The 15,927-nt window shown below is 43.9% G+C and overlaps 1 protein-coding gene across 1 annotated transcript; it reads right to left on the minus strand.

The window, feature by feature from the left end:
• Window positions 1-5,411: 5,411 nt before the first annotated feature.
• Window positions 5,412-15,346, minus strand: LOC311149837 (para-nitrobenzyl esterase-like; the record flags this gene model as incomplete). Its single annotated transcript, XM_084187070.1, has 10 exons — window positions 15,282-15,346; window positions 13,945-14,215; window positions 11,951-12,371; window positions 9,662-9,769; window positions 9,197-9,393; window positions 8,881-9,080; window positions 8,685-8,743; window positions 8,040-8,207; window positions 6,285-6,512; window positions 5,412-5,554 (listed from the first exon to the last, which is right to left on the minus strand). The coding sequence occupies exons 2-10, from the start codon at window positions 14,206-14,208 to the stop codon at window positions 5,412-5,414; spliced, it is 1,788 nt and encodes a 595-aa protein (XP_084043196.1). The 5' UTR covers window positions 14,209-14,215; window positions 15,282-15,346.
• Window positions 15,347-15,927: the final 581 nt, after the last annotated feature.

The following is a 15,927-nucleotide window of genomic DNA, read 5'->3' on the forward strand; positions in this document are numbered from 1 at the left end:
GATTTTGTTTACATGGGTATTTAATTACATCATAGTTTCAAATGCATTTACATGGTTAATGAGGTTATCTGGAGTACCGACGGTGGTTGCCTGGGGCAGAGGGACCGTGAGAGAATTTTACTGTCTTGATTGATATGGATGGATGGCTGCTGGACAGTTTTTCGCTCTCACACTCCATAGAGATTTATTCATAATTCATAGTAATGTGTTCACACTTCATCAACAGTTATTCATATTTCATAAGAAAGGTATTTACACTCTAGAGGAGAATGGTTTGGTTTAAGGTTAAAGATATTCAATAAGATAAGTTGTTACTAGTCATAATCCTATTCTGTTTGGTTTCGAGACGTTTAGTTCGTCTCGAAAGGGGGGAATATGGTATCTGAAGATTATGTCTTTGTTAAATGTTTTTCATGAAGAAATAGAATGTTGTTTATGGTAGTATCAAGAGGGAATGTTTTAGGTGTAATACCACATATCACAGACAGGAGGTGGGTTGTAGACAGGGGAGACTGGTGATTGGCCAGAAGAGGGGGCATCAGTGTTTATAAATAGGGGTTAAACGATGAGACGTTAGAGCAGACATTAGAATTGGAGGACACTGCTCTCCTGGTGTCATGTCACCTGTTACTCATGCTGAAGCTTATGATCTGAATAAACCTTATGATCAATGTTCAGTATGAGCAGACTCCCTTTTGTTCATCAGCAAGGACGACCAACATTCATCATATACGACATAACAAAAGTGGGCCCTGAACATGTGAAAGTTGGTTTTCATGTTATGAGTAAAAATTCAGATTCATACAATATTTCTCCTTACTTTGGTGTTGTTCGAGGACAGTAAATCTCAAATTTGAGTGTCGACTGAAATTGGTGAAGAACCTCTGAAAGCATTCGTTAATGTAACTCATTAACCTAAAATGAGTTAAATGAACTTTGTCAAATGGAAGACTTGTTGAGTTTCTTTGCTTACACAGTAAGTTGTAACTCGTTCAAAATAAAGCCCTTTTGCCATGACATTGTGAACCACTATGCCGTGATCTAGATTCGAACCAGGGTTGCTGCAGCCACAACGCAGAGTACTAACCACTATACGATCACGGCGAGCTACCAGAGCTTGCTCTTAGAGGTTAGTCAGGATGGGACAGTGACGTGTACAAGACGGCTAAACGCTTGAGTTGTTAGCCAGTTCAGCTTTACAAAGTTGTTACGTTTTAACTCTTTCAAAAACTGGCCTTTTTCCGTAAAATTGGATATCTCAATTGCATACTCCTGACGTCCTCTCTCCTCTCGCCACGCCTACTTCTCAAAACAAATTGGATGAGAAAACCAAAGGTACCTCCCCTCTGATCTTCTCCACCAATGGGTACAATGAACAGCTTGAAAAGGCACTGCTGAGATTCGAACTCAGGATCTCCTGTTTACTAGACAGGCGCTTTAACCAACTAAGCCACAGCACCAATACATGTATTCTTTTATGGGTATGAAAACACAAACCTATGTTCAATCAAAACAGTCATTCGTTTCACCCATATCTCTGTCTTACAAAATCACATCACAAAACAAATGTAATTTCCTAATATTGGAAACGGTACGGACACCTTCAATTGATTAGCAAAAGGCTTTCTTAAAATGTGGTTTGGGACCAAAAGTGGTCCCTGAACATGTGAAAGTTGGTTTGAATGTTATGAGTAAAAATTCAGATTCATACAATATTTCTCCTTACTTTGGTGTTGTTCGCGGACAGTAAATCTCAAATTTGAGTGTCGACTGAAATTGGTGAAGAACCTCTGAAAGCATTCGTTAATGTAACTCATTAACCTAAAATTAGTTGAGGGACTTTGTCAATTGGAAGACTTGTTGAGTTTCTTTGCTTACACAGTAAGTTGTAACTCGTTCAAAATACAGCCCTTTTGCCATTACATTGTGAACCACTATGCCGTGACCCGGATTCGAACCGGGGTTGCTGCGGCCACAACGCAGAGTACTAACCACTATACGATCACGGCGAGCTACCAGAGCTTGCTCTTAGAGGTTAGTCAGGATGGGACAGTGACGTGTACAAGACGGCTAAACGCTTGAGTTGTTAGCCAGTTCAGCTTTACAAAGTTGTTATGTTTTAACTCTTTCAAAAACTGGCCTTTTTCCGTAAAATTGGATATCTCAATTGCATACTCCTGATGTCCTCTCTCCACGCCTACTTCTCAAAACAAATTGGATGAGAAAACCAAAGGTACCTCCCCTCTGATCTTCTCCACCAATGGGTACAATGAACAGCTTGAAAAGGCACTGCTGAGATTCGAACTCAGGATCTCCTGTTTACTAGACAGGCGCTTTAACCAACTAAGCCACAGCACCAATACATGAAATTCTTTTGTGGGTATGAAAACCCAAACCTATGTTCAATCAAAACAGTCATTCATTTAACCCATATCTCTGTCTTACAAAATCACATCACAAAACAAACGTAATTTCCTAATATTGGAAACGGTATGGACACCTTCAATTGATTAGCAAAAGGGTTTCTTAAACTGTGGTTTGGGACCAAAAGTGGGCCCTGAACATGTGAAAGTTGGTTTTCATGTTATGAGTTGAAATTCAGATTCATACAATATTTCTCCTTACTTTGGTGTTGTTCGCGGACAGTAAATCTCAAATTTGAGTGTCGACTGAAATTGGTGAAGAACCTCTGAAAGCATTTGTTAATGTAACTCATTAACCTAAAATGAGTTGAGGGACTTTGTCAAATGGAAGACTTGTTGAGTTTCTTTGCTTACACAGTAAGTTGTAACTCGTTCAAAATACAGCCCTTTTGCCATGACATTGTGAACCACTATGCCGTGACCCGGATTCGAACCGGGGTTGCTGCGGCCACAACGCAGAGTACTCACCACTATACGATCACGGCGAGCTACCAGAGCTTGCTCTTAGAGGTTAGTCAGGATGGGACAGTGACGTGTACAAGACGGCTAAACGCTTGAGTTGTAAGCCAGTTCAGCTTTACAAAGTTGTTACGTTTTAACTCTTTCAAAAACTGGCCTTTTTCCGTAAAATTGGATATCTCAATTGCATACTCCTGACGTCCTCTCTCCTCTCGCCACGCCTACTTCTCAAAACAAATTGGATGTGAAAACCAAAGTTACCTCCCCTCTGATCTTCTCCACCAATGGGTACAATGAACAGCTTGAAAAGGCACTGCTGAGATTCGAACTCAGGATCTCCTGTTTACTAGACAGGCGCTTTAACCAACTAAGCCACAGCACCAATACATGTATTCTTTAATGGGTATGAAAACACACACCTATGTTCAATCAAAACAGTCATTCATTTAACCCATATATCTGTCTTACAAAATCACATCACAAAACAAATGTAATTTCCTAATATTGGAAACGGTACGGACACCTTCAATTGATTAGCAAAAGGGTTTCTTAAACTGTGGTTTGTGACCAAAAGTGGTCCCTGAACATGTGAAAGGTGGTTCGCATTTTACTTTTTATTGTATTGTACTTTTATTGTCTGTTGTGCTGCCCATGCCTGCAAAAACAACATTTCTCTCTGGGATAATAAGATGAACTTGAACTTGATTCTAGGCTATGAAACATACTGTATATTTGAAATTATATATATATATATTTTTTTAAGACAAATACTTCTTTCTTTGTGTTTTATTATTTGTATTAGTGCGTGTGAATGAACCTTACATTTTTGGTCATGGCATGATAAAGCAGATTACCTGAGTAAAAAACAACCCAAGAATGGTTTTCAAACTAACGAAAAATGTATGACTAGCCACCATTCAGACTAGACACATTACAGAAAGAGAAGAACAGAGAAACACATTAAACTGGCTACAGTCCCTTTGTAGCCCAGTTGGTAGAGCATGGCATTTATAACGCCAGGGTTGTGGGTTCGTTTCCCACGGGGGACCAGTATGAAAAAAAATAAAAAAAAATGGATAAGAGCGTCCGCTAAATGACTAAAATGTAAGCATAAAAGCCCTTCATAATATATGTTTCCTCATTGCATACAGGTACGATGTATACACAACAGATTTGATTTCCATTAAAGAGTAAGCATCTTCATTTAAATTCTTAGTGCGAGTAACAGTAGCCAAAACTATGAATAACGATAAGACACAGCTCACTAATGTCTCCTCTTACAAACATCTCTACCACAAAACAGAGCAGAAATATTACAATTACCATTATCTTCTTCCATACCAACATATTCTTCCCTTTTCTCTAAACTCGTACTTTATCCTTCAACAAACCTAAAGGCAAAATACTGTATACACCAGAACTCACACAATGCATCTGCATTTCACCACAATCACAGAACACATACAGGGCTATAAGTACTAACATCCTTCATTTTGGTCTTCATGGTTTCCATCTGTCTTGACATGTTCCCATTGCTCTAGACAGTTGGTCAATTGTTCTAGGGGTAGATACTGTAACCTAGGTGACCCAGGCGTAGGATTCAGTCCTCAGCAGTAGGAGTTAGGGGTCAGTTGACCAGGCGTAGGATTCAGTCCTCAGCAGTAGGAGTTAGGGGTCAGTTGACCAGGCGTAGGATTCAGTCCTCAGCAGTAGGAGTTAGGGGTCAGGGGTCAGTTGACCAGGCGTAGGATTCAGTCCTCAGCAGTAGGAGTTAGGGGTCAGGGGTCAGTTGACCCAGGCGTAGGATTCAGTCCTCAGCAGTAGGAGTTAGGGGTCAGTTGACCAGGCGTAGGATTCAGTCCTCAGCAGTAGGAGTTAGGGGTCAGGGGTCAGTTGACCAGGCGTAGGATTCAGTCCTCAGCAGTAGGAGTTAGGGGTCAGGTGACCCAGGCGTAGGATTCAGTCCTCAGCAGTAGGAGTTAGGGGTCAGGGGTCAGTTGACCAGGCGTAGGATTCAGTCCTCAACAATAGGAGTTAGGGGTGAGGGGTCAGTTGACCCAGGCGTAGGATTCAGTCCTCAGCAGTAGGAGTTAGGGGTCAGGGGTCAGTTGACCCAGGCGTAGGATTCAGTCCTCAGCAGTAGGAGTTAGGGGTCAGTTGACCCAGGCGTAGGATTCAGTCCTCAGCAGTAGGAGTTAGGGGTCAGTTGACCAGGCGTAGGATTCAGTCCTCAGCAGTAGGAGTTAGGGGTCAGGGGTCAGTTGACCCAGGCGTAGGATTCAGTCCTCAGCAGTAGGAGTTAGGGGTCAGGGGTCAGTTGACCCAGGCATAGGATTCAGTCCTCAGCAGTAGGAGTTAGGGTCAGGGGTCAGTTGACCCAGGCGTAGGATTCAGTCCTCAGCAGTAGGAGTTAGGGGTCAGGGGTCAGTTGACCCAGGCGTAGGATTCAGTCCTCAACAATAGGAGTTAGGGGTCAGTTGACCCAGGCGTAGGATTCAGTCCTCAGCAGTAGGAGTTAGGGGTCAGGGGTCAGTTGACCCAGGCGTAGGGGTAGAAGCCGTTCTTCTCCCACAGTTGGCAGCGTTCAGCAGAGTAATCATGGACCACAGAGAGGGTATGGTTCAGGAGAGCAGTGGCTGCTGGGTACTCTGGCCACTGCTCCGGCATCTTACCTGCAATAGAGGAGGAGAGGCATAGAGAGATGAGAGGAGGGATAGAGAGATGAGAGGAGGAGAGGGATAGAGAGATGAGAGGAGGAGAGGGATAGAGAGATAAGGAGGAGAGGGATAGAGAGATGAGAGGAGGAGAGGGATAGAGAGATGAGAGGAGGAGAGGCATAGAGAGATGAGAGGAGGAGAGGGATAGAGAGATGAGAGGAGGAGAGGGATAGAGAGATGAGAGGAGGAGAGGCATAGAGAGATGAGAGGAGGAGAGGGATAGAGAGGAGGAGAGGGATAGAGAGAGAGAGAGAGGGATAGAGAGATGAGAGGAGGAGAGGGATAGAGAGGAGGAGAGGCATAGAGAGATGAGAGGAGGAGAGGGATAGAGAGGAGGAGAGGGATAGAGAGAGAGAGAGAGGGATAGAGAGATGAGAGGAGGAGAGGGATAGAGAGGAGGAGAGGCATAGAGAGATGAGAGGAGGAGAGGGATAGAGAGGAGGAGAGGAGGAGAGGGATAGAGAGATGAGGAGGAGAGGGATAGAGAGATGAGAGGAGGAGAGGCATAGAGAGATGAGAGGAGGAGAGGGATAGAGAGATGAGAGGAGGAGAGGGATAGAGAGATGAGAGGAGGAGAGGGATAGAGAGATGAGGAAAGGTATGTGGTAAATGTCTATTGAATTAATATTGAACACTGAGTTGAACCAATCTAGGAGAGGTGTTTGTGTTGTAGCCCCTCGCTCACCCTCCTTAGCAAAGTGGATGAGATGCTCTGTGAGAAGCTTCCGGAAGGCAGTGTCCTGGGCGGAGAGCGGTCCCCCCAACAGCTTCTCTAGACCCCCGAAGAAGGCGAAAGCGTCCAGGCCGTGGAAAGAGAACCGGCTGGGGAACGACAACAGACCCTCAGAGGAGTTGACGGCACGAGATGGAGTGTGTGTCACCACGTACCGATACACAGGACTGTGGAGGGCCGCTAGGAACACACACACACACAAAACAAACACCCACAAGCAGTTCAAAACTCTGTCCTATCACTGCTGTTCACTAACAGATTAGTGATTACATCAGTGAAGGGTGGACAGGAGGCATTTCCAAAGCATTCTAATAGGTGACTGAACACCTACCTCTCTCTAGAGACCATTCTAATAGGTGACTGAACAACTACCTCTCTCTCTAGAGACCATTCTAATAGGTGTCTTCTCTGAACAACTACCTCTCTCTAGAGACCATTCTAATAGGTGTCTTCTCTGAACAACTACCTCTCTCTCTAGAGACCATTCTAATAGGTGTCTTCTCTGAACAACTACCTCTCTCTAGAGACCATTCTAATAGGTGTCTTCTCTGAACAACTACCTCTCTCTCTAGAGACCATTCTAATAGGTGTCTTCTCTGAACAACTACCTCTCTCTCTAGAGACCATTCTAATAGGTGTCTTCTCTGAACAACTACATCTCTCTCTAGAGACCATTCTAATAGGTGTCTTCTCTGAACAACTACCTCTCTCTCTAGAGACCATTCTAATAGGTGTCTTCTCTGAACAACTACCTCTCTATCTAGAGACCATTCTAATAGGTGTCTTCTCTGAACAACTACCTCTCTATCTAGAGACCATTCTAATAGGTGTCTTCTCTGAACAACTACCTCTCTATCTAGAGACCATTCTAATAGGTGTCTTCTCTGAACAACTACCTCTCTCTCTAGAGACCATTCTAATAGGTGTCTTCTCTGAACAACTACCTCTCTCTCTAGAGACCATTCTAATAGGTGTCTTCTCTGAACAACTACCTCTCTCTCTAGAGACCATTCTAATAGGTGTCTTCTCTGAACAACTACCTCTCTCTAGAGACCATTCCAATAGGTGTCTTCTCTGAACAACTACCTCTCTCTCTAGAGACCATTCTAATAGGTGTCTTCTCTGAACAACTACCTCTCTCTCTAGAGACCATTCTAATAGGTGTCTTCTCTGAACAACTACCTCTCTCTCTAGAGACCATTCTAATAGGTGTCTTCTCTGAACAACTACCTCTCTCTCTAGAGACCATTCTAATAGGTGTCTTCTCTGAACAACTACCTCTCTATCTAGAGACCATTCTAATAGGTGTCTTCTCTGAACAACTACCTCTCTATCTAGAGACCATTCTAATAGGTGTCTTCTCTGAACAACTACCTCTCTCTCTAGAGACCATTCTAATAGGTGTCTTCTCTGAACAACTACATCTCTCTCTAGAGACCATTCTAATAGGTGTCTTCTCTGAACAACTACCTCTCTCTCTAGAGACCATTCTAATAGGTGTCTTCTCTGAACAACTACCTCTCTCTCTAGAGACCATTCTAATAGGTGTCTTCTCTGAACAACTACATCTCTCTCTAGAGACCATTCTAATAGGTGTCTTCTCTGAACAACTACCTCTCTATCTAGAGAGACCATTCTCCCCCCCAAAAATGCTATCCATTATCATAGTGAATGCTAACCCCTTGGCTGGCTGTCAGCGTAGCCTACCTGCAGCCCTCTTGGCCAGGTCGTTGTTAGGGCAGGTGACCCTCATGTCTGACACCATGGTGGTGTAAGCCCTCTCTGGGCAGCGGTCAGGAGTGGGGCACAGGGCCGAGCTTGGGTACAGATCCAACGCATCCTTAGGAAGACCCTCGCTGAAGGGGCTCAGTTTGTCTGTGTGGGACACAGAACAGAGTGTTTTAGGGAAAGGGCAATGTGTTTTTGAAGGTCATCAAGGTAGCAGGAATACACTGTAAAAGGCGACAGGGTTGCAAATACGAGAGATGAGAGCAGGGTTTGGAGAAAGGAGCTGATGCTGGAGTCCCTGGGTTTCAGTGCCCATAAGTGGTAAGGGACAAAAATGGCCCAGTTTAGCAGGAGCTACTTTCCCACAGCCATAAACTTCCTCAACAGCTCAATGGACTATCTCCCACTCTGTGCGGTCTTGGTTTTCTGTCTGTTTATCTGTTAATGTCTGGGTTTTGGGGGTTTTGTTGATCTCTTACAGTCTGCAATGTTTGAGCATGTAGAGATGAATTTCCTCCTTGGAGGACAATAAAACCTAATCGAAATAATATTTACAGATTGATCTATATTGACCCCGAGGTTAGATCTATATTGACCCCGAGGTTAGCGTATTCTTCTTCTCACCTGTCACAAACCACTGGTAGTCTCCCCATGTCCACATGGATATATTCTCATAAGGTGGGCTAAAGTGCACACACACACACACACACACACACACACACACACAAGATTACGAATTTCATTGTGTATTTCTAGGACAGCTTCTGTAGATAATAATTTTGTATAATCATTTATTCTTCCGACCACGCATAATACTTACAAAAAGTCAGTCTCCTGCTCAGTGGTCCCTACGAGGAATGGAACATCATTGAAGAATCCTCCTTTCTCCCACATCTCAAAGGGAGGGGCTGGGAGGACATGCCTGTCAACCACCGCTACGGGACCTACAAAGCTGCCCTTCGTGGGCAGGTCCATCAGATCATCTGCCCCCCACGACGGGTACTCCTTCCATGGGATGGCCTGGAGCAGAGGGGAGAGAGAGACAGAGAGAGAGAGAGAGGGGAGAGAGACCCACATGAAGCCCATTTCTCCCTAAAGGCAGACTGTACGGTTTAAGTCGTCAATACTGTGTGTACCCGTAGTATCAGTGTGGTGGAGAGCTTTCGGAGGCAGGCCAGGTCACTGCAGCCAGTCTTGTTCAGGAATAGCAGGTTGTCTGCCTCTGCCCTCTCCAGTGGTGCGTTATACACATAGGAGCCGCTCATATCCACCGCCGCACGAAACAGACCCTTCGCCAGCGGAGACATCATCAGAGTCCACACTGACGTCCCGCCTGTGTGTGTGTGTGTGTGTGTGTGTGTGGGGGGAAGGGTGTTGGGAAGAGGGTAGACAATGAGAGGAAATTCCCATGTTCATTCCTTCACACAACTACACTGCTACAAGCACACGCTAACATAAAAGGAGCATATTTTTGTTTTCATCCTTTAAAAATGGTTTGTATTATAACAAAAATGAGAAGGGGGCACAATAAACGTTCAAGCATACTTCATTGACACTCAGGTAGCCCATATACAGACTTCTAATAACTGGTGTTTCATTACCTGAGCTTTGACCTAGTATGGTGACTTTACTGGGGTCTCCTCCAAACACCTTGATGTTCCTCTGGACCCACTGCAGAGCAGCTATCTGGTCCATAAAGCCATAGTTTCCTGGGGGGGAAAGCAATTAAAGAGATTCAAAATGACGTCGAAATACCACTTTGACGTGGCCTCGTTTCACTATGTCCTAGTTCCTATTTCAGAAGCTCCATCTAGCCTAGTGAACCCTAAAGGCTCCTCGTGTCAATACCCCTTTCAGATCAGAAGGAAAGGGAAATAGGACATGGGATAGGAGGTATTCAGATGGAGAACGTTTCTATTCTCGTCTATGACTGTGAGTGTTGAAAACAATGGCTTTATGTGATTTTATGGGTCATTTCATATCAAGGTATGTGTGTGTGAAGCATAAATGGTATAGTGACCATGAGAAATAAAAATATAAACGTTTTACCAAGCAGCGGAGGTAAGACAAATACAGTGCATTAGGAAAGTATTCACAGCCTTATTCTAAAGTTGATAAAATTACATTTTTTCCTCTTCAATCTACACACAATACCCCATAACGACAAAGTGAAAACAGGTTTGTATATATTTTAGCAAATTTATTTAAAACAAAAAACAGAAATACCTTATTTACATAAGTATTCAGACCCTTAGCTATGAGACTTGAAATTGAGCTCAGGTGCATCCTGTTTCCATTGATCATCCTTGAGATGTTTCTACAACTTGATTGGAGTCCACCTGTGGTAAATTCAATTGATTGGACATGATTTGGAAAGGCACACACCTGTCTATATAAGGTCCCACAGTTGACAGTGCATGTCAGAGCAAAAACCAAGCCATGAGGTCGAAGGAATTGTCCGTAGAGCTCCGAGACAGGATTGTGTCGAGGCACAGATCTGGGGAAGGGTACGAAAAAATGTCTGCAGAATTGAAGGTCCCCAAGAACACAGTGGACTCTTAAATGGAAAAAGTTTGGAACCACCAAGACTCTTCCTAGTGCTGGCCACCCGGAGCAATCGGGGGAGAAGGGCCTTGGTCAGGGAGGTGACCAATAACCTGATGGTCACTCTAACAGAGCTCCAGAGTTCCTCTGTGAAGATGGGAGAACCTTCCAGAAGGACAACCATCTCTGCACCACTCCACCAATCAGGCCTTTATGGTAGAGTGGCCAGATGGAAGCCACTCCTCAGTAAAAGGCACATGACAGCTCGCTTGGAGTTTGCCAAAAGGCACATAAAGGACTCTCACACAATGAGAAACAAGATTCTCTGGTCTGATGAAACCAAGATTGAAGACTTTGGCCTGAATGCCAAGCGTCACATCTGGAGGAAACCTGGCACCATCCCTACGGTGAAGCATGGGGGTGGCAGCATCATGCTGTGGGGATGTTTTTCAGCAGCAGGGACTGGGAGACTAGTCAGGAGAGGGAAAGATGAACGGAGAAAAGTACAGAGAGATCCTTGATGAAAACCTGCTCCAGTGCGCTCAGGGCCTCAGACTGGGGTGAAGGTTCACCTTCCAACAGGACAACGACCCTAAGCACACAGCCAAGACAACGCAGGAGTGGCTTCGGGACAAGTCTCTGAATGTCCTTGAGTGGCCCAGCCACATCCCGATTGAACATCTCTGGAGAGACCTGAAAATAGCCTGACAGAGCTTGAGAGGATCTGCAGAGAAGAATGGGAGAAACTCCCCAAATACAGGTGTGCCAAGCTTGTAGCGTCATACCAAAGAAGACTCAAGGCTGTAATTGCTGCCAAAGGTGCTTCAACAAACTGAGTAAAGGGTCTGAATACTTACGTAAAAGTGATATTTCACTTTTTAATACATTTGCAAACATTTCTAAAAACCAGTTTTTGCTTTGTCATTATAGGGTATTGTGTGTAGATTGATGAGGGAAAAAAAACTATTTCACGTAACAAAATGTGGAAAAGGTCAAGGGGTCTGAATACTTTCCGAATGCACTGTATATCACCTCCAGTTATCCAAATCACATTAAAGCTCATTAAATAGATATACACAATTTTAAACAACATCACTGAGAGCACAAAACATAAACATTATGACTATTTCATCACTCTGTTAGTGCTGGAAATAGCATGTTAAAAGATGAAATATTTCCCATTATCATATCTTAAATACAACATGATCTATGTTGTGTGAAACTGCTTGAGACATCAAGACCTCGTTCGGCCGTACTGTAATACTTTGTTGTGCCAACTGAAGTTTGAAGATAAAAGTGTTCCTATTACTATTTTTCTGTTTTAATCCTGACTGCTAGAGACTGACCAGAGGTATTGGTTGGAGAGCCGTCCCTCAGTAGCTCCAGGGCCAGGAACCCAAACGCGTTGAGCCTGTAGTTAAAGCTGACATAGACCATCCCTGTCTGGGCCGCCAGCTCCTCCGTGGGCGAGTAGCCCTCCTCTCCTCCACTAAGCATGTGAAGGTAGCCCCCGTGGATCCAGACCATGACGGGCAGGGCAGAGTCGGGGCTCAGGGTAGGGGTCCACACGTTCAGGAAGAGGCAGCTCTCCTGGCCCATCACCTTCCCCGTGTCTGAGAGCGGCTGCACCTGGGGACACTTGCTGCGGAAGCGGGTGGCATCCACCACCCCGTTCCCACACCAGGGTTTGGCCGGCGGGGCCCAGCGGCGTTCCCCAATGGGGGGAGCAGCGTAGGAGAGGCCCTTGAACGAGTAGGCCCCATTCCTCTGCAATGATAAAGACGACCAATAGTATTTCAATAACTATGAGTGTTCACTGGAGGTAATTCCGTATAAGCCCACATGGTCAAGGCACCTGTCACTGAAACAGTCCACTCCTCAATCCTTTACCATCTTCTATTACAGGGTTCCTCAACTGGAGGTGATCTTTTAAATTGTATTGTTGGACATACAAAGACTGTAAAAACACCAGCAAATCAGCTCCAAGTTATTTTAATTTTGGAAATCTGTTCCAAAGTATTCCCATGCATAATAGAGATATACACTCAGTGGAAAGTAAATTAGGTACACCCATCTCGGGTCGGACCCCCTTTTCCTCCAGAACAGCCTGAATTATTCGGGGCATGGATTCTACAAAGTGTCGGAAACGTTCGTTGCTCAATTGATACCAGGAAAACATTCCCCACACCATTACACCACCGCCACCAGCCTGTACCGTTGCCTGACTCTGCCATCATTATGACGCGACAGGAACCGGGATTCGTCGGACCAGGCAATGTTTTTCCATTCCTTAATAGTCCAGTGTTGGTGATGGCGTGCCCACTGGAGCTGCTTCTTGATGTTGTTTTTAGCTGGTAGGAGCGGAACCTGGTGTGGCCGTCTTCTGCAATAGCCCATCCGTGACAGGAACCGATGAGTTGAGCGTTCCAAGACGCCGTTCTGCGCCGTTATTTGCCTGTTTGTGGCCCGCCTGTTAACTTGCACGATTCTTGCCATTCTCCTTCGACCTCTCATCAACATGCTGTTTTTCGCCCACAGGACTGCAGCTGACAGTTTTTTTATTTGTCGCACTATTCTCTGTAAACCCTAGACACTGTCATGTGTGAAAAGCCCAGGAGGCCGGCCGTTTCTGAGATACTGGAACCGGCACGCCTGGCACCGACGATCGTACCATGCTCCAAGTCTCTTAGGTCACTCGTTTTGCCCATTCTAACAGTCAATCGGACCACTGAGTGTACTGTATATATTGCATAGGATTGAAGCTAAACATCTGTGGCCTTGCTGCAGCTGGATCAGCTGACCCTGTGCGTTCTGAGATGCCGTTCTGCACACTACTTTTGTACAGCGCCATTACTTGCCTGTTTGTGGCCCGCTTCGACCTCTCTCATCAACAAGCTGTACCTAATAAACTGGCCAATGAGTGTATGTGATTGTTTACGAATGTAAGCAACGTTTGAAATTATTATGTTTTAGTCAAATATTATATCCGTTTGGACTTCTTCCGGTCAATTTGCAGTTTACAAATTATTTGTAATTATGTTCCGGCCCCCTGACCATCCGCTCCATAAATAAATAAAAATTATATATATAAACGGCCTGTGGCTGAATTTAATTGATGATCCCTGTTCTATTAGGTCTCAATGCTCTTTACATTGTAGGCATATGGGGGCAACCATATAGTACAATTGGTTAAAATATTCAATATGGCTGAACATTGTTTTTTTTTTGTAAAGCTCATTGTATTGCATCCGTGTACGAAATGTGCTATATAAATAAAGTTAGATTTGAACGCTGTTCTAATTCTAATCTTTCCACCACCAACGTGCAGCCATCAACCCACCTGTCTCCCCTGGAAGCGTCCACAGTCGGTAGTGACCTGGGGTGACCCAGGGGGCGGAGTCTGGGCCACGTAGGCCAGGTACCCAGCCAAGGTGAGCAGGGATAGCACCCCCAGACAGATGAGGAAGATGCAGCTTCTGGACAGGACCAGGAAGGGGCTGACATAGTGTCTACGGCGCACATACTGCACCTCCACCTCTCCCTCCTCTTGTACCAGATAACGGTACTCTGCCCCCTCAGGGACCTCAAACACATCCTCACTCATCTTGGCTCTATGAGGGAAGCACAGGGGAGATCAGTGCAGAGCAGGGACATGTACAATACACTAGGCCAATAAAGCAGCTTTAGGACAACAAGCAGGATTAGGGTCAATTCCAATTCAGATTTATTTTTATTTAACCTTTATCCAGGTTAGTCTCATTGAGATACAATCTCTTTTTCAAGAAAGACCTCTCTCCATGGGACAAATAATGGAATAACTCAAGTGGAGATTTTGTTATTAACTGGAATTACAAACCATCCCAAACGAACACCAAGCATCCCATAAACTACTATGGCCCCCTACCAAAACACTCTTCTTCGTGGCCTCATGTCATCTGACATTATCCAAGTTATACAATAATTGCGCTATCACTAGTGTACTTGAAAAGTAGCAGACGGTTTATAATGTGTTTGTAACGGGTTAATAGGTACCATAGTAAATTGATGATAAATAATGTATAATTGTATGGGTAATTGATATGTCAAAGCCAATGTAAATGATATGAAACATAGTATTTAGAACAATCAAGGCATCTGGATTTCCTTATTAGGGAATGTCCCCTTTCATCCGGAAAGCTACATTAGAAATGTAGTGTAAGGTTCAACAACAATAGTTAAGACTTCAGCTGACGCCTATGAGAGCGAATATCCATATTGCATTGTTAGAGGATCGAGCGCGCAGTTAATAGCAGAAATGCTGGTTTCCCATGTCCTGTGAAAGAATGTTGCAACCGTTCAAACCCACAGCATATTCCCAAAGGAGTAACATCTAAGATCACCTCATTCCAAAGTTGCGTTATTTAGCAATGGGAGGACGTAGTCCTCTTTGGACTTAAATATGATAGGAGTTTCATGGACGGCAACGATGATAAACAACATTATTACTCTCACTAAGGCTAGATTTCGATCTGCTTTTAAGGCTCCTTTGACTTGTCTCCGGAATGCCTACCATCAAACTCCATGAAACAATGTAAACAAACTTCATAACATTACATTCCATTGTAGTCTAGAACAACACTGCAAGTCGAAAATACCGTTTATAGAAATGTTGCCATAATATATGCAATGCACACTTACCAATATTCCATCCACCGATAAGCACAATAGTCCAAAACAACTTTTGACGCAGTTTTAACGCGTGCGCTTCATCAACTAAAAATGGCTACTGCATAACTACTTCTCTTTTTTTCATATTTAAAGGGGCAGCTTACATTATAACAGAATGTCTATGGGAAAAGTAGGCAATTGTCATACTTGAGTAAAAGTAAAGATACCTTAATAGAAAACGACTGAAGTAAATGGGAAAGTTACCCAGTAAAATACTACTTGAGTAAAGTCTAAAAGTATTTGGTTTTAAATATACTTAAGTATCAAAAGTAAATGTAATTGCTAAAATATACTTAAGTATCAAATTGTAAAAGTATAAATTATTTCAAATTCCTTATATTAAGCAAACCAGACGGCACCATTTTCTTGTTTTTATATTTGGAGTGTGCCAGGGGCACTCAGACATCATTTACAAACGAAGCATTTGTGTTTAGTGAGTCCGCCAGATCAGAGGCAGTAGAGATGAAAAGGGATGTTCTCTTGATAAGTGTGTGAATTTGACAATTTTCCTGTCCTGCTAAGCGTTCAAAATGTAACCAGTACTTTTGGGTGTCAGGGAAAATGTATGGAGTAAAAAGTACATTATTTTCTTTAGGAATGTAGTGAAGTAAAAGTA

Source organism: Coregonus lavaretus (genome assembly GCF_964263955.1).
Source record: "Coregonus lavaretus genome assembly, chromosome: 22".
Classification (NCBI taxonomy): Eukaryota; Metazoa; Chordata; class Actinopteri; order Salmoniformes; family Salmonidae; genus Coregonus; species Coregonus lavaretus.